Below are 25,799 nucleotides of genomic sequence, written 5' to 3' on the forward strand. Positions count from 1 at the left end.
GCCAAGCCTCTGAATGAATAAATGTCATGTTCACATGGAAGACAACATAGACAATACCAAACATCTCCTAAAACAATACAGCCTCTACCAGCGGAAGGATGCCCAGTGCCTCCCTCGCCAGCCTAGTACAAACCAGCGTCTTCAATAGTGACACACACAAACCCCACGGGCCAAACAAAGCCACCGTCATTTTCCTGCCCAGTAGCATCTGTAAACAAAAAGAAAACATCATTTGTTGACCCCAAACATATAAAAATACTATAACAAAATGAAATACAAATATATATTAGAATCTGTAAGTATTCTGTATAAAGAGATACTTTAGCGGTTAGCGTACAGCAAGAACAGAAACACAACACAACCAAGCCCCAGCCGGGCCACAGGCAAAATGAGACGCGTCCCGGCTCCTCTGTGCGGCAGAGGAGCTCCCATGGAGAGGGCATTGGTGGCAGAAACACATCCCCGTGGTGGTGGGAACGTCCTGGATACCAGAGGTGAGGAGGAACGGTGAGAGCACTGACAGCTGGCTGTGTCTGATGGAGATACCCAGAGCCCGGCTGCAGCTGGCAGTGTGGACCTGAAGCCAAAATGCTGGAGCGGTGTGGAGGGCTGCAGCCCTGGGATAAGTCTGTCCACCTGAGTGATGTGGAGTTTCACTGTCCAGCCATGTGCAGTTCCCAGGTCAGGCCCCCACCATCCTTTGCCCCCACAGTCAGACACATGATACTGCTGTGGATGTCAGGTGTGTGCAGCACCCTGGCATGAGCTCCCCATGTGCCTCTGCTCCCACTCCAGCCCAGCATAATCCCTGACACCGTGGGCTTTGGAGAGGTGCTGCCCAGGCATGGATACTTGAATCCAAGAGCTGGTGGGTCCTGCCCTGGCAGTGGTGTTGGCTCCAGGTTTGCAGGCTTGGACATCTTCAGTCTCTTCAACTGGCCCTGGCACCCACAAGGCTGAGGTCCCAGTGATGAACATGGCAAACTCGCACCCTGGCTGTCCCAGTGGCCTCCTGCTCCTGCTGGCTGGGTCAGTGGGACATGGAGCACCTTTGCCCAGCTGCAGACCCACTCCCCCAGGGCAGAGCCTGGAAGAAAGGGCCTCCTGTGCTGCCTCACATGGCTCCCACCTCTGAGCAGAGCCCTCTGGCTGAGCCCTCTCCACACGAATGGTACGGTGCTGGTCCCCATGGCACAGGGCAGGTTGGCACTGGGATCCCCAGGGACATTTGCACACTGCTGCCTGTCCCACACTCAGTGTGCCTGGCACTGCCAATGTGCCATGCCTCCACCAGCACGGCCCTGATGTGATCAGAGTGGGCTGGACCCGTGCATGCCCTGTGCCCTGCTGAGCCCAGCTGGCATGCACAGACTGGGGGTGCCATCAGATGGTCAGGCTGTGGCCATGGAGCTTGTGACATTATTTAGGGCACTCTGGGCTCCAGCACCATGGCCACCACACCAGGGAACTGCTTGCTGCAGCTGCTATCGGGGCAATAGCAGGTCCTTAGCAGGGAGACCAGGGCTGCTAGAGGAGAGGATGGGAAAACAGGCTCTGGGCTCACCAGGACTACAGGATGCTGGCTACACCATGCAGCCCTCTGTGAGTCACAGCTTGCCATGGCTCACAGGGCTCTGCCATATCAGGCCCCTCTCCTCCAGTCCCAGGTGCTGGAAAAGGCCTCAGATCTCTTGGCTGGATGCAAGGGACAGGGTTGCCAGGGAGGGAACACGAAGGGGACGCAGGCACTGCCCTCCATGGCTGTGGGGCTGTGCTGGCAGGGAGGCAGAGTGCCACAAGGAGAGGGCAGGGGCAGCTGGGCAGGGTGCTCACGCTGTATCCACACATCTCTGTAGCTGTAGTTCTTAAAAAAATTCTCTATCTACACATTTGCTTTGTTTGTGGGTTTTTTTTTCTTTTCCTTTTTTTTTTTCTTTTTCTTTCCCAACCTTCTAGATGTACCAGCTCTACCCTCTGCCGGGCTCCTTGGATGCAGCTGCAGTTCGGAACACCCAGAGAGCAGCACCATGCTCACAGGGCAAAGTGAGGTCCTTGGCTCTGGGGGGTCTCCCTGGCAGCCCCTCAGCTCTGCAGGGCCGGTGGCTGCTCACAGGCACTGGCTGCAGCCGCACTTGCTGGGCTTCTCCACCTCCTCCACGAAGGTTGCACCGTTGCTGCACTCAAAGGCATATTTCCTGCGCCGGAGCCGCAGTCCAGTGCAGCAACCGGCGTCAGGGCCACCGCAGGTCCCCCGGCATTCCACCCAGGCCACTGGCCGCGTTGTCTGGCAGATGGCATAGCCCCGCTGCACCTGGTGGTAGTCCCGCACTGGCTCCCCACGGCACTCCGGCTCTGCGGGACAGTGGGACAGCAATGCTTAGCCTGGTGTCGTGGTGTGGGGCTGCCCTCCTTGGACACCCACATCCTCAGCACCTACCTTGGTCACAGAGGGCTCCGGTGTAGCCATCATGGCACTCGCAGGTAGGCTGGCCACCTGGGGTGAGGTGGCAGTGGCCATGGATGCAGGGCTGGTGGTGGCAGGGGTCAGGTGGCTCAGCAGGCTGGTTGCAGAGGGCGCCCTGGTAGCCTTCACGGCACTGGCAGCTATAGGAGAGGGCGTCGAGGGGCAGGCACAGCCCATGCACGCACCTGTGGGCATCCAGTGCTGTCAGGACCTGCCAGCATGGCATGGCATGGCACCAGCGTGCACAGCCCACCAGCAGTGAGCATGGCATGGCTCAGCACCAGCACGGCACCGGCACACTATTGCACTGGGACCAGCACAGCACTGCCACAGCATGGCACTGGTACGGCACAGCCATGGTGGCACAGCACCGGTGTGGTTCTGGCACAACACCACCAGCACAGAACAGCCCTGACACAACGCAGTGCCAGTGACACAGCATGGCAGTGCCTTGGCACAGCACCACTGTGATGGCACAGGGGAGGGTAGTGGGCAGCCAGTGGGAGGTGTGGGTGGGGCAACCAAGAGGAAGGGGCAGCCAGTGAGCAAATGATTTAGAAGTGTAGTGGGGCAGCCAGTGAGCAAATGATTTAAAAGTGTAGTGGAGAAGCCAATGAGGAAGAGGGTGGCAAAGAGCCGATGGAGCAAAGGAATTGTGGTGAAGCAGCCAATGGGCAAACCACAGCCAATGAGTCAATGGAGCAGCTCAGTTATGGTGGGGTCACCAATGAACTGGCGCAGCCAAAGACCAAATAGGGCAGGCATGTCTCTGTGAGGCAGACAGTGGGTGAGGACCACGGCTGTTGGACAGCCAGTGGGGCTGTGCTATTGCTTCAGGACAGCCAGTGGGGCAGATGGGTCACTGTGGGGCAGCCAACAGGACAGAACCATTGCTGCAGGGCAGCCAGTGGGGTGAGGGCACTCACTTGTGCCCCTGGCAGGGGCCACCACGGGGCTGGTCACAGTGGGGCCCGTCCCAGCCGGGCTCACAGTGGCAGACGGGGCCCTGGGCGCCAGCGGGCTGGCAGATGCCATGGAGGCAGTAGAGCTTGCGGCAGGGCTCGCAGCCCGGCACCACCCCTGGTGTCATCCGCGTCTTGGTGAAGTCCTGCAGCTCGTTGTTGATGTAGAGGTTGCGGATGCATCCGTGGAAGCTGGTGCCATTGAGGAGCTGCCAGAGGCGGAAGGCAGCTGAGTTGACATCCACAGGCATTCCTGGGGAGAGCAGGACCATCAGCGCACCCGGACGCTCTCCACGCCCTCCATTGCTCCCCTGATCCCTGTCTCACCTCCCACATAGAGAGGAGCCTCACTGTTCAGTGTGTAGTGCTTCCCTGAGTTGTCCATGGTCATGGGGCTGCCACCGTCAATGGAGAGGTTCACCATCTGGTCGAAGGTCACCAGCTCCACAGTGTGGAACTGCCCGTCATTGATGGTCTCGGCACTGGGGAGATGGCTGGGTCACCAGGGATGCCCCAAGCCTGTGCAATAGGGGCAGTGGTCCCCAGCGAGCAGGGAAGGGGTGACAGGTACCTATAGATGGCTGAGCTGGGGTGGGTGCCAGGGTCATAGCTGACCCTGACGTGGCCCTGGTACAGCTCCACAGCCATGTGGTCACTGTCACCATTATACAGCAGGATGCCATTGCCTTCAGCTGTGGAGACCTGTCAGAAGGAGAGGTGGGAGCCCACATCCCTGGGGCAGCATCCCCAATGCCAACCCCCCCTGATGTCCTCACGCCTCCCCTGCCCTCACCTGAAGGGTGATATTGGCCCGTGGCCAGTCCTGCAGGTCAGTGAACTGCAGGTACGTGTCACGGTCCACGAAGTTGACGCTCAGCAGCTTCTCACACTTGGGGCCACCGAAGCCAGGCAGGCACTGGCAAAGGGCGCGGGCACCGCGCTCCACACACGGGGCCCCGTTTTGGCACTCGGCTCGCTCGCAGAGACCAGATTGGCCAGCGGTGTGGGGCGGCATCTCGCAGAGCTGACCACTGTGGGGCCAAGGGTGCTGCTGGGCAGGGGGCTGGGAATGCACCCTACACCCTGCCCACTGCCCCATAGGGCTCTAACAGCACCTCCCTGATTTGAAGTCCCTGGGGAGGCTCTCCAGGCACTGGCATAAGAAGGATGCCTAGATGCTGAGCTGTGTCCTGGGATCCCTACCCAGGGATGCTGGCTCCCTGCCCAGCTTCCATCCACAGAGACACACGCTTCCAGCCCCACTCCTTCCTTTCACACTGAGAGGGATGGATGGATGGACTTTGCAGCCAGGACCCGTCCCTCCTCACACATAACCATCCCCTCTATCCCAGGTGTCCCTTGTCTTCCTGGTGATACCTGTAGCCCTCAGTGCAGAGGCAGGAGTAGCCGTTCACCTCGTCCAGGCAGCGGGCGTTGTTCTGGCACCGGTGGTCTTGGCAGTCATCGAAGTCCTCGCTGCAGTTGCTCCCCACGTAGCCAGGGGCACACACACACCTGGGGCAGGCAGGGGATTCAGGGCTGCCCCTTCATTCTCGCCGCAATGATGGACTGCTCCTCCTGGCATCCCCCTCCCCATGCCCCCTCACCAGCCTGTGAGATGCAGCCCCCTGGAAGTAAATCTACCCACTCTCACACAGCCAGGAAAAGTGGTTTAGGGAGAGGAGGCTCACCTGGGCCCCTGGTTAGTAGAGATGCATGTGGAGTCGTGCTGGCATGGGTTGAGCTCAGATGAGCAGAAATCAGGCGGTTGCTCACAGAATTCCCCTGCAAGGCAGAAGAGGGGATGCCCATCAGCTCCAGGGACAGAGGGGCAGCCCCAGTCCCTGCGGGACACAGAGAACCCCTGGGGGGCTCAGCTCAAGGCAGGGAGCTGCCAAGCCTGCAGCTTCCACCCCCACGAGCACAGGGCTCTGCTCCACTGGAGGCAGCTCCTGCCCGAGCCAGGCACTGAGGGCGTCCCAGGGTGTGAGGGTTCAGCAGGGTGTACCCAAACTCGGGACAGCTGAGCCCAGAGGCCATGGTGATGGGCACTGGGACAGCAGGCAGAGTTGCTATTAGCCTCATGGGTGGGAAGGTAGTACTGGGCACATTCCCCTGCCAGGTCTGTGTGATTTGGGGATGGCTAGCCCCCATTGCAGGTACCTGTGTAGTGGGCAGGACAAAGGCAGGTGTAGTTGGTGGCACTGGGCACACAGGAGCCTCCGTTCTCACAGATGTGCTCCTTGCAGGGGTTGCTGGTGGTGCGGCAGCTCAGGCCCTCGAAGCCTTCTGGGCACAGGCACCTGCCACAGGGCAGGGGAAGTGTCAAAGGGGGAAAAGGAAATGGAGCATTTTGGGGTGGTTCCCCCAGAATACCCAGTACAGGACCTTGGTGCAGAGCACACATCCACGACAAGAGGTGGGTTTGGAGTCCTCCTGTTGAACACTGGGTGCAGGGGTGGGTGGCAGCACAGCCTGCCCAAGGATGCCGGGTTGCCACAACAACGCGCTGGCTGTGCAGTCCACCTCCTCACCCCCGGCCTGCCATCTATTTTCAGCTCCTAATTGCATCCCAGTTCCCGGAAAGGCGTGAAGCATTCAGGGCAGTGAGGGTTATGTGGGGACAAGGCAGCCCCGAAGGGAGCAGCAGTGACCCCAGGACAACAGAAACCAGTCCCAGCCAGAAATCCCACTACCCTTTACCTCCCCATGCCTCCTGTAGTGGTGGGACCCCCTTTCTCTGTCATGACCTTGGCTCAGGAGCCTGAAGGGATGAGGGCCATGGGGAAGTGGAGCCAGGCAGCATGGGCTGGAGCTACCACTTGAATCCAATATCCCAACTATACGCCCAAGGGAGCACACAGGAGGGGAAGGAAGTATCAGAACTCTCCATGCTGCTGCCCAAACACCCACCTTTCATGGATTCCTGTCCAGCACTCACCTGAACCCAGCTCCTTCCCCCTCCTGAGGCTGGCAGGTCCCCCCGTTGGCGCAGGGGTTGGAGGAGCAGCCACTGAGTGGCACCTCGCAGTCCCTGCCCTAAGGAAGGATGGAGAGGTGGGAGCGAGGAGGGTGCCACGGCACCTTGCCCAGCTCTCCCTGCCCCGTCAGATTCAGTGGGACATTGGGGCAGACAGGGAGGGCAGATGGTCCCACAGACATAAGCCCCAGGGGCATGGCAAAGCCCCTACTCTTCTCCCTTGCCCTCTGCAGGGACATGTCCCCATGCAACGGGGACCCCTGGGACTAGGGTACCTTGTAGCCACTGGGGCAGGTGCAGCGGTAGAAGCTGAGGGGGTCATTGTGGCAGGTGCCCTGGTTCTGGCAGGGGCTGGAGAGGCAGGGATTGCACTTGGCCTGGACACTCAGGGAGGGTGGGCCTGTGGGATGGAAGGCACGGAGATGACGGTCAGTGCGGGGAGTGATGGGGACGTGTCCTTTTGTGATCACTGATGTGGGAGGCAGAGCCTCAGCTGTGTCTGGGAGCAGGCCCTGCCCTGCCAGGGGGCTGTGCACCAGTAAATGGGACAGCCACCAGTTTGCTCAGTCACTAGGGATGTGCCACCAGCCAGGTAAGAGGATGGAAGCATGCTGGTCCCCCTCATCCACAAAGGAGCTCAACGGCTGAAATCCTGGAGCCACCCAGACTCAAGCACTGCTCTGCTGGGCAAGGGGCAGGAGGCAGCCCAGTTCCCTGTGACAGAGGGGGGCATGGATGGACAGCATGAGCCCCTCTTACCTTGGCACTCAAACTTCTTGGCAGGGGTGGTGAGCAGCAGTTTGCCTTCCATGTCAGGGGGCCCAGCGCAGCGGGCGATGCCTGGCTCCTTGTACCCTGTCTTGACCCAGCTGGAGAGCCAGCGCAGGTTGCAGCTGCAGTACAGGGGGTTGGCCCCGATGGCTCTGCAGGAGAAGAAGGGCAAAACTGCACCCACTGCCCCATGGAGGGAACTGGGCTTAGAGACCTTGGGATTGGGCACAACTGCAGCACTAGGCTGGGTTGCCACATGATGGGGGAACCAGTGCTCTTCCATTTCTGGACCCACCAGAGGTGCTGGTCATGGTGGGAGGACGGGGACACACAGCCCCACAATGTTGCTCAGTTAGACCACCCTCCTGCCAGCCCCACAGCCCATGTAGTGCCCTGTGCTCTGCCTTGGGGCTTTCCTCCACTGCCCACACAAATCCTTAGCAGTCCTTCTGCAGCACACATACAAAGCTGCCTGGAGCAGCAAACTGGGCAAAGCATCTTGGGGCTGCGCAGAAATAATAGGACCTGCATGGGAGCTGCAGGGCCAACCTGGGCTCTGCTGTACAAGCATGCAAGACAGGGACACAGGAGCAGGCTGATGGGGATAAGCAGTGGGTTGTGGCTGGAGCTCATGCAGACAGCATCAGGGGAGATGAGAGAATTGCTCTGGGAAAGGTTGAGGAGAAGGGAGGGTTGCTCTGCTCCACAGCAGAGAAGGTCAGGGAAGCAGCAGATGACGTGGGAGGCTGAGGGGCTGGATGCCCCTTTGCATCCTCCTTGACTGCAAAGGTCAGCGGTGGTGGAGGGCCGGTGTGACCAACATCTGTGATGAAGAAGGAGAACCCAGTCCTACAGCACCCACAGAGCTGGCTAGTGACACAGCTCTGACTGTGGGAACTGGCAGTGCCGGCTGGAAGTGGCAAAGGCAGCACAGGCAAGGGAAATCATAGCAGAGCGAGCAGTGCTGCTCCCCAAAAACACAGGGAGGTCAGGACTGGAAGTCAAGATGCTCCTTGCAGACTGAAGGAATAGTCTGAGACCCCCAGGATGACAAGAGCAGACTGGCCACTGGCAGGCAGGTGGGAACAACTTAGCAGAGACAGGGAGGGGACCAAAAAGACACTGTGAGCAAGGCTGAACCCCATCCCCAGGCGGTGGGTACAGAGCAGTGGTCCTGAGGCACAGGCTACCTTAAAGAGGGGCTGAAACACCACCACTGGCAGGAGGACTCTTGATGACAGATTTGCAGGGAGCTGTTGCAGGGAAGTGCACTGGCAGAAGGCTAACAACATGCTGGTGTGGGTCAGAGTAGCCCCTGCCAACCCACAGCCACGTCACCATTTTGCATGGCTTGACTCACACGTTGGGGGACCCCAGAGACCTAGTGGATTGGGGAAGGACCCCACACACCATCCAGCTGAGACCATAGGGCCATCCCAGCAGTACTGGGAGGCTCAGCTGCACACCTGGTCCTGAGCCCAAGCACAGGGAGGGAAGCAGGTCACAACACTACCCAACAAATGATGTCGCAAGTGCCAGCCCAGAGAAGAGAGGAGGAGGCAGCTCACCCTCCACAGAAGCCAGGCTCAGCCTAGTTTTCAGAAGTCTCCTGAGCCTGGGTCCAGCCCTGAGCCCTGCGGAGTGGGAGATACTCACAGGTGAGACAGAGAGGTGACATCTGCAAAGATGCCCTCGGGGAGGCTGGAGATGTCATTGCCATGGAGAGACCTGCAGAGAACAGAGGGTCCTGTAATGCCCATGGCTCCAGGGTGGGCAGCAAGAACTGTGACCAGCTGGGCTGCCCCCATCTCACAGGTCCAGGTGTGTGTTGCAGAGCTAGACCCCACCACACTGTCACTGTTGCAAATGCACTGTCTGCTCTGAAGGGCCGTCAAACCCTACTGTGTTCCTCCTGCAGCCTGTACCCTGCCTGCCTGCCTGCACCCAGCTCCAAGGGGACATAAGGGACACAGGCAGCAGCAGAGAAAGGGCCAAGCAGGGCTGTGAGCTTGGCTACAGGTAGGTACTTACAGCAGCCGGAGGGAACGGAGGCCCTCGAAGGCCTGTGGAGGGATGCACTGCAAGGAGTTGTAGCTGAGGATCCTGTGGGAGAGAAGGAGGTAAACCAGCTGTGTGTCTAGCAAGAAACAGACCCTAGGCTACATGCTGCCCCTGCATGAACCCCAACTCAAACCACAGCTTCAACCAGGCAGAAGGGTGAGACCCTGGTGTCCCCAGCACCCTCCAGTCTTTGGGGTTCCCTAAGAATAGCCCCCTGCAGCTCGGCTGGGCTGTATCCCGGTGTGGCATGCTGCAAGGACTGCACTTACAGGGTGGTGAGCTGGCTCATGTTGGTGAAGGAGGAGTTGCTCAGGGAGCTGATCTTGTTGTTGCTCAGATCGCTGGAAAACACAAACCCCAGGGATTGGAGCCAGCTGGGCCCTGTCCCCTCTCACTGCTCCCCCACCTGCTCAGCTGCAAGAGGGTGCAAACAGCAGCACGACATAGCTTCCAAGGGAGCAGCAGGGCTGTCACACAGGGTGATGGCAGCAATGCCACTGTCCCACCTCTGCCCCATGCCTGGCACCAGCACAGGTGGTGAGCACCCAGGAGCTGAGCATCACTGTCAGACAGCTGTGTTCCAGAGCAGAGGGGAGTCACAGAGGGATGTCAGGGGTCCCTGCATGCTGCCAGGCTCCTCCTCAGGATCACGCACCATGGCAAGAGCCCCTGTTCTCACCCACAGGTCCCAGCAGTGCCCCTGCCTGCTTGGGCTCCTGCTACTTACACAAGCTGCAGGTACTTGAAGGTAGAGAGCTGCCCTGGGACCTGAGTGAACTGGTTCCCATCCAGGTAGCTGCAAAGGAGAACAAGAGCACCTTGAAGTGGCTGAGAAGCAGGAGATCACTCCCTCTGCCCCCTCTTCCCCTTGTGCACCACCATGGACTTTGGGCTGCAAGAAGCATCTCCAGCATCACCTCCCTCCCAGCACCACTAGAGGTGGGGGACTTGCGGGGACTCATGGGCTGGCAGGACAGTTAGCACATGAGTGCATTAGCACACCCAAGGGCTTTGCATGGAGGTTCCCTGGGGACAGTCTCCCAGCAGCCTACGTGTGCAAGTGTAGACAGCCATGTGCCGCTTTTACACATCTGATGTGAGCGTGGGAGGCCATAACCATTCCCAAGGCATGTGAGAGAGAGAGCGGAGGATGTAGAGAGAGGAGGGGTGTGCAAGACAGTGGAGGGGTGTGTGGGGGTGGTGTGCATATGTTTGTGCACAATCAGTGCCTGCAGCCCCTACACACAGGACTTGCTGCCGTCCCCTATCTCAAATGGGTACAGAGCCCCTTTTGCAGCAATGGGCATCACGGAGACTGCGCATCCAGATCTGGCATGGCTGCTTGGATGTCTTCCTGACCCCAGGCAAACCACATCCCATTGCCTGTGTGCTTGGGGCTGGGCCTGGATGTGCAGGGATGATATCTCTGCAGCTGTGGTGAGAGGGATGGCAGGGAGGGGCCAGGGAAGTGCCAGGGTGTCCCTGTCCCTGCCACTGATGGCAGGCTGCTGGGAACCAGAGAGCCCTGGGCTGCACGGCTGTGCGGGGAATGCAGCTGCAGGGAGTGGCTGTCCCTCGCTGACCCTCCCAAAAGTCAAAAAGCAGGGACCAAGCTGCTGTGACAACACCCCTTGCACATCACCCTTGGTATCCCTGAGTCAGCAGAGAGGCTCTTGCTGAGCCCCTTGCTGGTGTTGAGGCTGAACAGGGTCCCTTGGATGGGTGAGGGTCCTGCTCCCACTACCAGGCCAGGATGGAGGTGTGGGAAGGAGTATCTCTGCCCTGCAACCCCAAAGTGAAGTCCCCCCATTCAGAACTGCAAAGTTGATGGCGGTCGCAGGGACAGTTTGGGCACTCGGCCACCACTCACAGCTCTGTGACATTCTTGGGGATCCCCTTGGGCAGGGCCTTGAGATGCTTGTTGCTGCAGCGGACAATGGTGTCAAGGCAGGTGCACTCTTGTGGGCACTGGGGCCGAGGGATGCAGGTGGTCTCCTCCTTACCTAATCGGGCACAGAAAGCCACAAAGTCACTGTGGTTCAGTGCTTGGGCATTGTGTGAGGCCAGATTCAACGCCTTGTGCCTGCCTAGGATGGCTCCCTTCTCATGCCAACCATGCTTCCTTGCCCCCAAAGCAGTTTGTTGCAGGCAACAGCCTCAGCACAGCTGATTCCTCAGTGCGGGAATCATACCTGTGCCCAGAAACTGCCTGTCCCACCAGTGTGGATACAACCAGTCAGCTCAAGGCTGCTCTGATTTTCACCATTTTCAAACAAAAATGCAGTTCCAAGGACAGCAGAGAGAAGGGTGCAGAAGAAGGGGCTCAGCCCTGCAAAACCTCCTAAAACAACCTCCTTCACCCATCTCCCAGACACAGGCTAGAGGGAGAGGATAGCATTGCTCCCCTTCCCTTCCGCGGCTCTGGGATCCTGTGGGAGAGGCGTCCCTGGGATAACCGTATGCTATCTGGCACTGTTAGGAAAGGCGCAGGATGCAACCCTTCAGTATTTGACGCAGTGGAGGAGGGAAAGCAGAAGAAAGGATGATTTGTTTGTAAATATTTTCCAGAGGGCTCAAAAGCTGCTCTAAATTTAAAAAAAAAAAATTATAAAAAAAAGGTTTTTCTCCCCACGCACACTCCCCGTCTGCTCCATCTGCCCAGCTCCAGCGCATGTGCAAGACTGAGAAGGGAGGGAGGGGGAGAGGGAAGGAGCAGGATGAATCCCAGTGGGCTTTGCCTACACATCTGCTCCTGCCAGCATCCAGGGCACAGCACTTGTCAGTACAGACCTGCTTACATACAAAAGTCACGTGGTGCAGTGGGTGCAAACTCCTCTCCTGGCTTTAGATCCTCCTGCGGGTATTTCAGTGCAGCCCCAAGGGCTGGGTACCAGGACAGGAAACTCATGCATCATTAGGGGAGAGCACTCAGGGGGCCCCTGAGCTACTGGCTTGCCACATGGCACATCCTGGGAGCAGGGATGGTGCTGGGACAGGGAGCATGGTGTAATCCTGCGAGGAGCAGCCCGGTCTCCCCTCACTCCCAGCGTCGTGGGGCCAGTGAGTTACCTTCCTCACACCTGAAGTCAGGGAAAGCCACGTCTTGGAGAGGGATCTGCCGGAGGAAGTCGGGGTTTTGGCACCGAGGGTTCCCCGTCACGATCTTCCTCTTGCGCAGCCAGTCCCCCAGCCAGGCCAGCTGGCAGTTGCAGTTGAAAGGGTTGGCGAGCAGGTTCCTGCACACAGAAAGGAGCACAAGGGTATCACCTGAACAGCCACCAGGCAAGGGGACAATCTGCAGCCCTCTGATGTGATAAGGACAGCCTGGAAGCATCCCCCTCCCTGGGCCTGGGACATACAGTGTGGAAAGGGACTGCAGCGTGTCAAAGGCGCCCGGAGCAATGGTGCTGATCTGGTTGTCGTACAGGGAGAGCAGGCGGACATTGCGCAGCCCCGTGAAGCTGTCGTTGTGGATGCAGCTGATGCGGTTGTTCCTCAGCATCCTGCAGAGGAAAGGGAACCACAGCACCTAACAACCCGGGCAGGCTCCATGGGGGAAATCAACCTCAGCAGTGCTCAGACTCTGCCCACCTCACTGCTGGGCAGCAGGATGAGCCTGAGCCAGTCCCTGAGCAGCAACCCCCTGCCCCTCCAGCTCTGGATACAGCCAGCTGATGGGCAAGGCACTCCTGAGCTGGCTCTGCAGTGATGCAGACAGCACCAGCCCCAGATCATGGACAAGGCAGGGAGGCAAGGAGTAGGGATGTCCCTGTCCCTGTGATCATGGGGAAGGGAGGTGGGACTCACAGTGTCCTCAGCCCATCCAGGCCCCTGAACATGCCACTCCGCACGGACTCCAGCTGATTGACAGTGAGGTGCAGCTCATTCACAGAGGATGCCCCCTCGAATGCCCCATCCTCAATCTCCGATACCTTGTTGTTGCTGAGGTTGCTGTGAAGAGGGGAAAGCTGGGATGGGGTCTCTTCCCCAATGTCATCTTGAATCCTGCCTCACACAGGTCCCACTGAGCACCCTGTGATGCCAGTCCCTCAAGGGACTCTCAGGTGGGGACATGCCCTCCACTTCATGCCCAGCCTGCCCTGGCATCAGGACCTCCATGTGCCTTCCCAGACCATAGGCATTCCTGACTGGGCTATGCCTGTCTGATACTCACATTTTCTTCAGATGTGGGAGTTTCTTGAAGATGCCAGTAGCCTCCAGGATAGAGATTTCATTGTTGTTCAGGCGTCTGGGGTGGGCAGCAAGGAAAAGAGCTCAGGGGATGGCTGTGAAGGGCCTGGCACAGCTCAAACACGGAGCAAAATACCAGAGCCAGCAATGCTCCTGCTGCAGAAGGGAAAGCAGCGTGGCAGAGAGGAGACTCTTACAGCTCAGCCGTGGACTGCGGGATGCGATCCGGGATCTTGGTGAGTTTCAGGTTGGAGCACTCGACCACACCTGATTCACAGCGGCACTTTGGGGGGCAGATCACGTCGCTGTTGCACTCACTGTTCAGCTGGTAATCCTCTGTCCCTGCATGATGGATAGGGCAGCGTGGGCGCCCAAGGGCAGAGGCATGGGGGGCTGCACCTGCCCCCTCTTCCTCTGATCCTCCCACACCCCCAGCTGGTCTCAGTCTTTTCTCCAGCTCCCCTCATCACAGCCACTGTGCATGTATTACTCTTCTTCCTGCCCAAAGCAGCTTATGTGCAGGGATATTTGTCCTGGGTACAAGGGACACGGCAGTGTCCACCACCCTCTTGAAATGGAGCTGGACCCTCGGGATGCCTCTGTGACCATCCAGATAACAGCATGATGGGAGATGCTGCATCTGGTACCTAGCACTTCTTTTACTGCGGCACCTGGGAACTCAGCAATCAGAAATGATGGGAAATGCAGGGTGGGCCTGTGGGCCCTAGCACAACCACCCCCACAGGCAGCCTGTGGGAACCATGCACACATCCATGCACACATGCCCGTGGCTCCTCTGCTCACCTGGGATGAAATACTGCTCTTTGGCTGGGGAAAGAAAAGCATATCAGCACTCTGACCACACGGACACCAGGCTGGGGCAGGGCTGAGGACAGCCGTGCCGCAGGGCACCCGTGACAGGGATGGGGACAGCTCTCACCCGAGCAGCGAAATTTCTTGCTCTTGATCTGGCCGATGCGCTTGTTGGCCAGGCGGCGGGGGCTGGCACAGCGGGCACCGCTGGTCTCCACGGGGTTGGCACGGAGGAAATCTGCCAGCCACTTCAGGTTGCAGTCACAGATGAAGGGGTTCTGGGCCAGGTGCCTGTGCCAGGGACAGCGGGTGACACACTGCCAGGGACAGTGGGTGACCGCCAGCTCCAGCCCTGGCTAGCCGTCAAGAAGCTTCCCCTGCAGATGCTCTCCTGTCCAGGCATCAGAGTTAGCACAGGCACTCACAGGGTCTGGATGGCCCGCAGGGAGGTGAAGGTGCCCTTGGCCAGGCTCTGGATCTTGTTGTCATAGAGCGAGAGCAGCGAGAGGTTCTGCAGGTCCTGGAAGGCATCAGCCCGTACGCAGTTGATCTTGTTGGCATTAAGAAGCCTGGCAGGGAGAGAAGGATGTGAGTCTGGCAACCCCCTTCACTGCACCATGGGTGTTGGGGACCTCAGCCCTGCTTCCTTTTGTCCCCAAAAAGCATCCCATGCAGTCACTGGGGCCTTACAGCAGCTGCAAGGCAAAAAGTCCCCCGAAGACACCCTTGGGGAGGTCCGTGATCTTGTTGCCATACAGCACCCTGGGAGAGAAAGGCTGGTGTGAGATAGGGGAATGGTGTGGGCCATGGTTAAGGGGATGCAGCCCTTAAGGACACCCCACCCAACCCAGTGTGGGCACTTACAGCGAGTTCAGCGAGCGCAGCCCCTGGAAGGCATCAGGGGCGATCTCCGAGATCTGGTTGTTGCTCAGGTCTCTGAAACCCAAAGGGAGAAGGTGGCCTGGTCCCCTCTTCTCTTGCCCAATGTCCCCATCCTCCTTCTGGGCCCAGGGGACCACCCATAACACCCAACATACAGAGCTGAGGGTATTCAAGACCCACTCCAGTGCTGCCATATGGGGCACCCATGTCACAGGAGGTGCCCCATACTCATCTGACTCAGGGGCTGCCAGCTTGTGGCAGTGACCAGCAGAGCAAAGGGTGTTGGGGTTTGGGATGAGCTAGTAGACGCTGCACACTTACATCCTCCGCAGCTTCTTGTAGGGGGAGAAGGCACCTGGAGGGATGGACTTGATGCCATTGAGTTCCAGACGTCTGCAAAGAGAAGAGGGAGAGCAGAGGGCTAAAGGGCTGGCCAAGCCCCAGCACCCCATTCACAAGGCTGGGGGACTGCAGAACCCCTAAGCTTGCAGCAAGTTACTCCACAGGTGTGGGACCATTCTGCCCAAAGGTAATTTACATCCTGTGGTTGGGGCTTTGTCCATCAGAGAGTGGTGCCAGGGGTAGGGGGAGGTGGATGGGGTGGGGGGAGCCTTGGGTCTGGGGGGACCTGCTGATAACCAGTGCTTTGTGTGCTGTCCCAGCGGGGGCTTTGCATTATAATTGGATTCCCCTAAGGAGATTATTTCTCTATTTACATTTTTAATGCAGCTAAATCCAGGGCTAAATCTGGGCAGTGTGAGAGAAGGGCAAGGAGGGCCTGCCACCCTGGGGGTTGAGCTGTGAGGCTTGCTCCTGTGTCCCCACTGCCTTGAGCCACCCAGAGCCCAGTGGTGATGGTGTGGGGCCATACTCACATCTCTGTCATGGTCTCAGGCAGGTTGGCAGGGATGGCCGTCAGCCCCTTGCCCCGACAGTCCACAATGCCATTGCTGCAAGTGCACATGGCTGGGCAGGAGCCAGAGGACAAGCTGCAGAGTTGGGTACGTGCTGGGTCCGTTTGTCCTGCCAGAGAAGCAGCCAGCATTGGAATTGCAAAGAGCTGGGCCAGGTGAGCTTGTGGCAGCACCCGAAGAAAGGGACCCTGGTGACAGCTCAGTGTGCTGGGACAGTTTGTGACACTTTTGAACAGGTGCGTGAGGTCCTGGTGCACCCCAACCCCGTGCAAAAGGCACACAGCTCCAAGGGCTCAGACTGATGCACTGTCACAATGATAGGGTGGTGTTGTCCCCATATTGTCCCCACACCAAGGACTGTGCTGACCTGAGATGAACCCACAGTATGTATCCAGGCTCTGAGCTGGGGCACGTGGTAGGGAGTGGAGGTGGGCTGCACCGACAGGACACGCTTTGTCTCAGTGGCCCATGACCCTGCCCTGGCACCCACCACCTCCCTGTCCCCCTCACCGGAGCAGCTGAACTCATTCTTCTGGATCTCAGCCACATTGAGGCCACGGAGCTGGGCAGGAGCAGAGCACTGCGTGAAGAGCCCGATGGTGGGACGCTGGCGCAGCCACTGCGAAAGCCAGGCCAGGTGGCAGTCGCAGAAGAGATGGTTGGAGTGCAGGCGGCTGCAGGTGGACGGGGCAGTCAGCAGCCACAGGACAGCTCCTGCCCACCCCACTGCTCTCTGGCTGCCTCAGCCTGTCTCATCCCAAAGGATGAAGAGGGAGAAGTGGAGGAGCCCAAGAGCATCTACACCAGTTGCCAAGGCCACCCTGCTTGGCAGTGCTTGGGGATGCTCTGCAGGGGTATCCCCTCCATTCCATCCCCACAGTGCTGTCTCAGCACTGCTGAGCTACCAACAGCAGCAGCAGAGCTGTGGCCAATCTACTCAAGACCAGGAGGGCCCTCCCACCCCCATGGCCCCTCACTCATCTGCACTCACAATGTCCGCAGCTTGGGCATGTGGTTGAAGCTGGACACAGGGATAGAAGTGATATTGTTGTTATTCAGGGTCCTGCAGGAAGACAAAGTGGGGCAGGTCAGGGTGGAGAGGCTGTAAATAGGAACGCGAGATGGTCCAGGTGACACCAAACCCCTGAGAGCAACAGCACACACCCACACCCTGGCACAGGGTGAATGGAAAAGCACAGGCTGGAGACAGCCCAAACGCCTAGGCAGGACTTGCTGCCCTTTCCAGGCTTCTTCTCTCCACAACCAGCTGCAGCCAGGTGGCCCCTGGGGCAGGATTAGACCCTGGAGCACAGCTCTGCAGCAGTGGTACCAGACCCCTGCTCAGCCCCTCCTCGAGGCCAGGCAGAAATGCCATGCTGGGGATGTCCCTGCAGCACCTCAGCAAGTGGGGACACCCAGGGACACCCTCACCCCACATGGGGCTTGCAGGCTGGAGGCTCCAGCCGGCCCCTGGCCACTTACAGGACCTCCAGCCCCCGCAGGGCACGGAAAGCTCCATCCTCGATGCAGCTGATCTGATTCTTGTCCAATTGCCTGAAGGAGAAAATCAGAGAGAGAATTGATGGGACAGCCCAGGCAGAGAGGCTTCCAATGCCTCCTGCCACCAGACCTGACCCCAAACTCCCTCATGCCCAACACTGCCGTGACTTACAGGTTCTTGAGGTCAGTGGCTCCACGGAACGCTTTCCTGGGGATGGCCTGGATGAAGTTCTCACTCAGGTCCCTGCAGAAGAAAGAGGCAGGAAGAAAAATGAGCAGTGCATGCAAAGCATGATGGCCCATGGGAGCAGGGCATCCACAGGCAGGGGTATGCCCCAGCACTCTGTGATTCCTCAGGAGCTCTGATAAACTCTAATTTAGCTTCAAGTCCTTGGCTGATGATCGGTCTGCTGGCTGTCCTGAGGCAGGTCCAGCTCTGTTCATGGTGGCTGAAAGTGAATGAGGCTCCCTGGGCACTGCTGTCCCTGGCTCAGACAAGCAGAGCTGCATGGCACAGCTCTGGGAAAACCCTCCATACATAAATACTCTCTGACTGCTATAATTATAGGTCCCTGCTGATTAACTGGTAATTACACTTAGTGGCTCCAGGAGGCATTCCCATGGAGCCTGACCTGCACTTCAGACGGCACAAATAATCGGGTCATTACTTACTTCATCACTGCACGACTGTGTAATCACCTGCTCTGCAGTGCCAGGGCACGCCAGGCCTGCAAAGGCTCTGTATTGCAGGGCTGGCAGAAGATCAAGTTCCCTACCATGCCCGTGCTGGCTTTTAATTAGCATGAAGACCAAAAATCTCACTGCAAGTAGGGTCTGGGTGGACTGGCTCAGTTCTGGGAGGACCTGCCTGTCATATTTGTTCCCCGTGGCTCCCAAACAGCCATAACAAGGGTCAGGAGCTCCTTCGAGCCGCATTGCCTGCTCCCAGCCCCATGCCAGCACAGTCCTGCTCCAGCCACCCCTTAGGCAGGAGGTCATGTCCCCACCTCCTTCCTGGCACAGGGAAACTAAGGCACAACATAGTATTTTCCCTGTGCAAATCCATGCAAGTCCATGGGTGAGTGAGGAGTAGGACCTGCACAGACTAAGTATTCCCCAGCATGACACAGTCCAGACAGACACCCCCATCCCAGTCCCAAGAGGTGGTCTGGGGTGTCCATAGATATCACCATTTCACACTCAGTGCTCACCAGCTCTGCTTCAACATAACAAAGCCTGTTCACTACTGACACCCTGGGGCAGTTGGGCTGGGTCAGGATGGAGGCACTGCATCCACGTTTCTCCCCATGCCCTCATTTCCTCCAAAAAATGGGCTCAGCATGGCACACAGGCTACTTGCAGAATACCTGGAAGTCTCTAAACTGGGACTTCCCCTCAGCCGAAAGCTTCACTGCCACAACAAGAAAATGATCCCAGAGGGAAGCACCAGCATCACTTGCACAGATGCATGAGGAGAAGCAAAACACAAGGACAGTGGGTTTGCCTAGCAGCAGGTTTGCCATCTGGTGGGACACCCAGCCACCAAGGAGATGCCATCCGGTCCCAGTGTGATAACCCTGTCCCCTGCAGTTTGCGCATCGCTCTGGGTCGCTCCTGGAGAATCAAACCCGGCTGGCAAAACATCATTGCTGGGGAAGAGGAAGTGAGATGCCACCCCTGAAACGGTCCAGGCTACCGGAGAAGGAAAAGGCCACCTCTGCGAGCAGCAGGCGCAATTTCACTGCTACCCACGTGGCGGCACTGCCAGGCTACCCCGTCTGAGCTGCCTGCACTGCCTTCGCCAGCTGTTCCCAGAGCTCTGGGATGACACCTCCTCCTCCTCCCCGAGGGGATCAGGGTCCCCTAACCCTCTCCAAAGGGGAAGGACATGACACCTACAGCAGCCCCTGACACCTTAGCACTCCTTTGGATGCATACGATTTCTTCTTGTACTTTGTTGGGGATGTGATGAGCCTAGGAATTGCACTGACCTTTCAGAAAAACACACCACTGCACCAATTCCTCTTTTTCCCAGAAGGAATCCCTTAGAAAACTCTTTTCGGAAAAGATAGAGAGCAACATCTTTACAGGGGCAGACAATGATAAGACAAGGGGGAGCAGTTTGAAACTAAAAGAGGAGAGATCTAAATTACATGTCAGGAAGAAACTCTGCTGTGAGAGTGGTAAGCTGCTGGAACAAGTTGCCCAGAGAACTTGTGGATACCCCATCCCTGTAAGAGTTCAAGGTCAGGCTGGATGAGTCACTGAGCAATCTGATCTAATGGGGGCCATCCCTGCCCATGGCAGAGAGTTTGAACTAGATGATCTTTAAGGTCCCTTCCAACCCAAACCATCCTATGATTCTATGAACCCTCCAGGTGAAGTTCACCACTCTTCCTAGCAATGCATTCAGTGCATCACATTCCTTCTTGGCATCTGCCTGTCCGCCAACATAAAACCCATCACGGAGATAAGCACCACACTTCAGTGCTCTACACCCCTCTCTCCCAGCTCTGGTGCTGCCTGCCTGGGCAGGTCCTGCCTGCATTTTCTTTTGTTCCCCCGTGAAAAACTTGCGTTTCTCCGCTCGCAGCACATGGGAGTCCCAGCGCGCCCAGGGAGTAAACCCAGGCGTCTGTCTCCAAGCTGCTCATTTACAGCTCGTGAGGGAAATGCTGCTAGAAGGTTGCAACTGACTTTGCGAGGCTTCTCCCCTTCACAGCTTTTTGTGACAGTCACTGATGAAGTGCTGCCGTTGGGGGTACCGAAGCCAAGAGGGACAGACGCTGGATGCGAGGGTTTCAGCAAGGCCCCGGCACCGGGCTTAGATTAGATTGCACGGTTACACAGCTGACGACACCGGGACAAACACATGCTTTGCCTGTGGGATCCTTGGGCCCCGGCATTGGAACAAGGCATGGCCCCTTCCCTCCTGGTGTTTCGTAGCTCCCAGCTATGTTTGCTTTACACTTTGGCGCGGAAGAAACAGCAGATGGCACGGCTTCTCCTCGCTCCGCTGCGCCGCTCTCAGCACCCGCGGCGGCTGCATGGTGCCGGCTCACACCCCGCCAAATACAAATGTGTTGTTGCCATCGCATGTGGAGCGCCAGCTTGCAGCAGTGACCACGAGCACTGACAGGTCTGACAGCCTCGCTGAGGACCAGCTGACAGACAGGCACAGACAGAGGAGGGGGAGTTGCCACAGCCGCCCTCGCTGTCTTTTCTGGTTTCACTTCCAGGTATTGTCCTAAAGCTCCAATTTTGAGAGTTCCTGGTTATTGAATCCAGGGGATGCCCAAACAGCCAGCCCATTCACAGCACCACCATCCTCCCATCCCCGTGTCATGGTCCCAGGGGATGATGCAGCTGGAGTTTGTCTCTGCATGGCCCAGGTAGCCCCAGGAGTGCAAAAGGGGAAGAATGACAAGGGGTGAGCAGGTGATGGAGAACACCTCTGTTCTCAGGCTCACCTCCCACAGGTATTTTCTGACCCAGCAGATGCCTGTACAACAGCAGCAGCCAGCTCCACCCCACAGCTGTGTGGTGGTGAGAAGGTGGGTGCCCACTTTTCTTCTTTAATGTCCCCCGAAAGCCTCATGGCCAGACTATATCCATGCAAGTCCTCCCTGGCTGGGCAGTGCGAGGGATGGTGGTGGTCAGGGCTTGCGATTTTGGGGGCTTTCTTACACCCCGCTGCCTGGTCCTATTGTGTGCATGATGGCTTTCGGCGCAGTATCTGTAGCAGATCAGGACTTGCCCCGGTGCTGCCTCGCCTGGCAGCCACAGCCCCATCCCACTGTCGGTTCCCGGGGAGGCTCGGCGAGGAGCCAGGCGCGGCGACACGGCTCCTCGGGGCTGGCAGGGGCTGGGCGGCGGGAGCCAACCCCCCAGCGCGACGCCCTGCCCGGCGCTTAGCGGGGCGCCCGAGCAAAACTGTTCGACATGGCTTCCCAGTGGGGAGCCCACTCAGGCAAACAAACCCCGGCAGCCTTAATCTCCGCGGCAAGAGCCCGGCGGGCCGGAGGGCGGGCGGGAAGGAGGGGGCCGCAGCGGGGCTGCGGCGGCCGGGCGGGGAGGCCGGGGCTATTACCACGCTCTCATTCTTTCGGCTAATCCTGACTTCACACTTTAACCTGATTGAGCCTTGTTTGGCGAGCCGGCTCCTTGCGCGCCGTGTGAGCGGATTAGGGCCGGACGCAGCAGGGAAGTAATTGCTTCCCAGCGGCGCTGGCCCCGCATCCTCCAAGCCCCCCGCCGCCTGCCAAGAGCGCTGGGGCGGCCTGGCAGCCCTCTGGCAAGGCGCTCCCCTCGCCAGGCATCCCGGCTTGGCAGCGGCCACCGGGACTGGCTCTGTTGGTGGTGCAGAGGTCCATCCTGTCCGGGGTCAAAAGCCACAAGGGCACCTTGTCCAAGCCAAAGTTGCATCCCGTGTCATGTCCCAGCCATAATGGCAAGGACTGCGGAGCCACAAGGACTGCGGAGCCACAAGGACTGCGGAGCAAGGACAGCTGCGGCAGGGGAGCGACTTTCTGCCCTGGCAATGTCTGCACGCCCTGGGCCAGTTGTCAGCTCCAGGCAGGTGAAGCACAGGGGGCTGCTCTCCTCTTTAGTCTCTTTCCTCCCCAGCATCCATCTGGAAACTCATTAGCATCCCCTGGTCTCTCAGACCCTCCCCTACTCACGGGGGCAAATCACAGGCATTAACCCTTCAGCCGCTGCCACCGAACAGCTCCCACGACAAAAATGCATGGCAGGTCCCTGCTCACAGGCTGGGCACTGCCCCAGACGCTCCACTCCACTGGTGCTGGGACCAGCCACTGCAGGCACCAGCTCAGCCACAGCAACCACCCACCATGCCTCGAGCAGACAAGGCAGCTGCCCTCGCAACCAAAGCCACCAGTTCTGGGCAGCATCAGCGTTTCAGGCTGGGACAGGTGCTCCCCAAAGCCCTCACCGATGCTGTGCTAGAGAAGGCTGTGCCAGAGCACACCTTGCATTTCCCCAAGCCAAAGGGCCTACCTGGACTAACAGGCAAGGACCACGGAACCGGCACCTATTAAGCAGCCTGTTGTCTCAGATCACCCCACACATGCTCTTTGTCCGGGCACAGCCTGTCCAGGGCAGAGGAATGAGCAGACACAGGGCTGTCCTGCCAAGAGCGCTGTTCAGCCACCACCTCCACCGCCTGACAGGTGACAAGGGGTGAGCTGAAGGGACAGAAAGACTCTTGCATCACTCAAGATCGATAGACTGATCAGCACTTGCATTAGTAGCCCAGAATCCCCCAGGGGTTTTACACTCTTATTTCTCAGGAAACTTCCTGTTTCTGGCTGCATCCACTGCTTGTGACAGTATTGGCACCTGCAGCCCTGTATGGGGGAAGCAAGTTTCACCCACATGTGTCAGCTGCACAGACCACTCAAGGTGATGCACACGAGTCCCCGGTGCTGCAAGGACCCAGTGCTCAAGGATCAGTGTTCCCGAGGGGAGCTGCTTGCTAAAGGGTCAAGGCAGCCACCTTGCCACTGCATTAGCAGGATGCTGGAGTAACAAGGCAGAGTTTTGTCCACTGTGTCACCTGCCCCAGTCCCCAGTGCCAGTGTGAGCGGGACCCCACAACCCCCTCTCAGGTTCAGGCTCCTGTGGTGATCCCGCAGCATTACATCACACTGTTTGATTTTTAATGGGCTCCGCTGGCCCAGCTGCCGGCACCGTTCCATCCTGGCCAAGGGGGATGAGATGGACCTCCCACCCTCCCCACCCCATCTCACTCCACCATATTCAAGGTCATGCATAGCCTGTGCACTGCCTGCTGCTGCCTGCTACCCCCTGTGACCCCAGCCCTGAGGCTGATGGTGTTTGCACAGGACAAAGTGGGATGGCAGAGCCTAATGCAAACAGGGTGCAGCACGGTGAGCTCAGTGTGAGCCCCTGCCACTCAGGAAAGAGACTGCAGGGTCTCTGGAAAAGGCACCTTTGCAGGGGCCAGAAAAGGAAATGGGAGAGGATGGGACAGGGTCCAAAGCAGAATGGTATGGGGAAAAAGGAACATTATTTGCTGCTTTTCACAATACTAGAACAAGGGATGACCAACACAATCATGAAGGCAGGTTTAAAGTCATAACTAAGAGTGACTCCTCCAAATTAGGAGTTGTTAATCCATGCAACTCCCAGTCACAACCAGCTCAAAAGGGAAATTAATCAAAGCAAAGTGCAGAGAGGCACCTGCCATGCCATGCTGTGGCAAGGAACACCTGCAGGCAAATGCTCAGGAGCTGACTCCTGCTGTCAGGAAACAAGCTGGGCACACCTCTGGTAGCACCACACTGCCCAGTGCAGGCTGCCAGACACTGATGGTGGCTTCACCACTGCTCTGCCAGCAAGGAATCACTTTTCCTGTCAGCCTGTTTTAGTGGCAGGTGGAGATGCACAACCCTTCTGCTCCCCAGGGCAGTATAGGGACGTCGACCTGGGGTCAGCCCAGTGCTGGCACACCCAACCAGGGCAGGGTACCAAGGTCCCCGCTCCAATCTCTGCCTGTCTCTTGTCCCTGCCCCTCCTGGACAGGGGCAACAGTGAGTCAGGGGAGGGGGGGTGGCGTGCTGCTCCTGCAGGGGTTCAAGGGGGAACAGCTGTTTGCTGTGAGGAACATGCCAGGCTGGGCGGTGCGGCACAGCCCTCCCCGCTGGCAGCCAGAGCAGAGTGGTTCATCAGGCAGCTACAGCCGCCAACAATTGCATGCTGAGTAAATCGATGGGATATAATTGGACTATTAAGATCTCATTATCCTCCTGGCTCCGGGTGCCGCAGCCCACGGCGAGCTGGGGGAGACCACAACCTGCAGCCACAGAAACTGCCTTCTGACCCAGACAGCCTTGATGGGTACTGGGGACAAGGTGCATGGAGCTGAGACAGTACAGTGGGGATAAGGATGGTGGCAGCAACCTATATTCAGCACGGGAGACATCTCTGTGGCACAGCAAAGCATTGTGCAAAGGCAGGGAGGTGTCCCTACAGGGGTCCTAGAGATGAGGACATCCAGCCATCCTTCTAGCCACCAGAGCTGCCTGAAAGCCACCACTGGCCTCTCCTGCCCTGTGCAGGGCTCCTGGGTGGGATGGGGAGTTTGGCCTCTGTGTGCATTTTCATGTGTACCTCTACCCCATTTCTGCTGAAAAGTGGGGCTCATGTCCCCAGCTGTGCGTTGCATGGCCCCCATGCTCTGAATCACACAGACTGCCCAGCCCTGGGGGTCCCTTTCCCTGTGCAAGGGCTGTACCCACATTCATCACCTACTTACACACCACCCATGGCATGTGATGTGATTACAGGCCATGGGGTGGTCCTCCCAAAGGGATCAGCATCCTCAGCATCTCTTGGCTTCCAGGATGATATACCAGGTCACATCCACTGAGGTCCAAGTGACAATAAATAATAATTTCCCTTAGGAGAGCTGCCCCCATCCCTACCTGAGGCTTCTTGTAGCAATATTTCTTGTCTCAGAACCAGCAAAAGCGGTGGATCAGAGCCTTATATATATCCTTATACCCTTATATATCCTTATGTATAAGGACGAAACAATCCTTTGCTGGAGCAAGGCAACACACAGCTAGACACCATGACACGCCAAGTGTCTCAGACCACAGACCTCACTGACACAAGCCCAATCAACAAATTCTGCCTGTCCACTGTGTCCACACAACAAAGACTAAAGATGAACAATGGCAGAACAGGGAGCAATGCTTCATGCATGCCACCCTTCCTTCCCAAAGCCTTCCAAAGTGCCGTGCTGACCCCAGGCTCTGGCCCTGGTGCCTTCCCTCCCTGGAGGTGCAGATGCTTCCACAAACATTAAAGATGGAGAGGTTTGTTGCTTGGACAGATGAGCAGAGCATGTGTAAAAGGCAACATATGCTCATGGCAACAGTTAGTGAGAGGAGTCCCAGCCCCAGCATGGTGTTGTTGACTTAGCAAAACATTTCAGGGCACACATAAATCTCAGTGGCTTCAAAAGGATGCTGCTGACCTGTGCCATGACCTTGGGCCACTGTCTTTACCAGAGCACCAGCAACTGACCCCAGCTGGTATCACCCAATGGTGCCACCACAGTGCCTGCATTGCCGAGAGGGCACACGGGGGATGCTGAGACATATGGGTGCACGTTCCATGGGTAACACCAGTAGCCCCATGTTTGGACACAGAGGAAGTTCGGAACATGCAATGTCCACTGCGAGTGGGATGATCTGAACAGGGAAGGCATT

General features: G+C 58.0%; 1 protein-coding gene across 2 annotated transcripts in view; it reads right to left on the bottom strand.

Annotated features, from left to right (window-relative positions):
* Positions 1-10: 10 nt before the first annotated feature.
* Positions 11-25,799, bottom strand: part of SLIT1 (slit guidance ligand 1) — a 62,035-nt gene continuing 36,246 nt past the window's right edge. Inside the window, exons 5-38 of one of the 2 annotated variants that reach the window (XR_001872998.1) lie at positions 17,711-17,782; positions 17,521-17,592; positions 17,030-17,101; positions 16,549-16,712; positions 16,000-16,147; positions 15,446-15,517; positions 15,107-15,178; positions 14,933-15,004; positions 14,668-14,811; positions 14,370-14,533; positions 14,234-14,257; positions 13,627-13,771; positions 13,413-13,487; positions 13,046-13,189; positions 12,598-12,741; positions 12,308-12,474; positions 11,109-11,241; positions 9,966-10,034; positions 9,508-9,579; positions 9,209-9,280; positions 8,834-8,905; positions 7,166-7,329; positions 6,682-6,806; positions 6,368-6,465; positions 5,590-5,729; positions 5,118-5,211; positions 4,804-4,941; positions 4,220-4,457; positions 3,998-4,128; positions 3,754-3,908; positions 3,391-3,679; positions 2,438-2,649; positions 338-2,352; positions 11-208 (exon numbers count right to left, since the gene is read on the bottom strand). Coding sequence is in view for 1 of the 2 variants with exons in the window: in XM_017803889.1 (XP_017659378.1) it covers positions 2,108-2,352; positions 2,438-2,649; positions 3,391-3,679; positions 3,754-3,908; positions 3,998-4,128; positions 4,220-4,457; positions 4,804-4,941; positions 5,118-5,211; positions 5,590-5,729; positions 6,368-6,465; positions 6,682-6,806; positions 7,166-7,329; positions 8,834-8,905; positions 9,209-9,280; positions 9,508-9,579; positions 9,966-10,034; positions 11,109-11,241; positions 12,308-12,474; positions 12,598-12,741; positions 13,046-13,189; positions 13,413-13,487; positions 13,627-13,771; positions 14,234-14,257; positions 14,370-14,533; positions 14,668-14,811; positions 14,933-15,004; positions 15,107-15,178; positions 15,446-15,517; positions 16,000-16,147; positions 16,549-16,712; positions 17,030-17,101; positions 17,521-17,592; positions 17,711-17,782 (4,198 nt within the window). In the remaining variant the exon portion in view is untranslated. Of the gene's footprint in view, positions 2,353-2,437; positions 2,650-3,390; positions 3,680-3,753; positions 3,909-3,997; positions 4,129-4,219; positions 4,458-4,803; positions 4,942-5,117; positions 5,212-5,589; positions 5,730-6,367; positions 6,466-6,681; positions 6,807-7,165; positions 7,330-8,833; positions 8,906-9,208; positions 9,281-9,507; positions 9,580-9,965; positions 10,035-11,108; positions 11,242-12,307; positions 12,475-12,597; positions 12,742-13,045; positions 13,190-13,412; positions 13,488-13,626; positions 13,772-14,233; positions 14,258-14,369; positions 14,534-14,667; positions 14,812-14,932; positions 15,005-15,106; positions 15,179-15,445; positions 15,518-15,999; positions 16,148-16,548; positions 16,713-17,029; positions 17,102-17,520; positions 17,593-17,710; positions 17,783-25,799 lie in introns of both variants that reach the window. The other variant, XM_017803889.1, reaches the window with a different exon arrangement.

Source organism: Lepidothrix coronata, unplaced genomic scaffold (assembly GCF_001604755.1).
Source record: "Lepidothrix coronata isolate B3197 unplaced genomic scaffold, Lepidothrix_coronata-1.0 Scaffold8, whole genome shotgun sequence".
Taxonomy (NCBI): domain Eukaryota; kingdom Metazoa; phylum Chordata; class Aves; order Passeriformes; family Pipridae; genus Lepidothrix; species Lepidothrix coronata.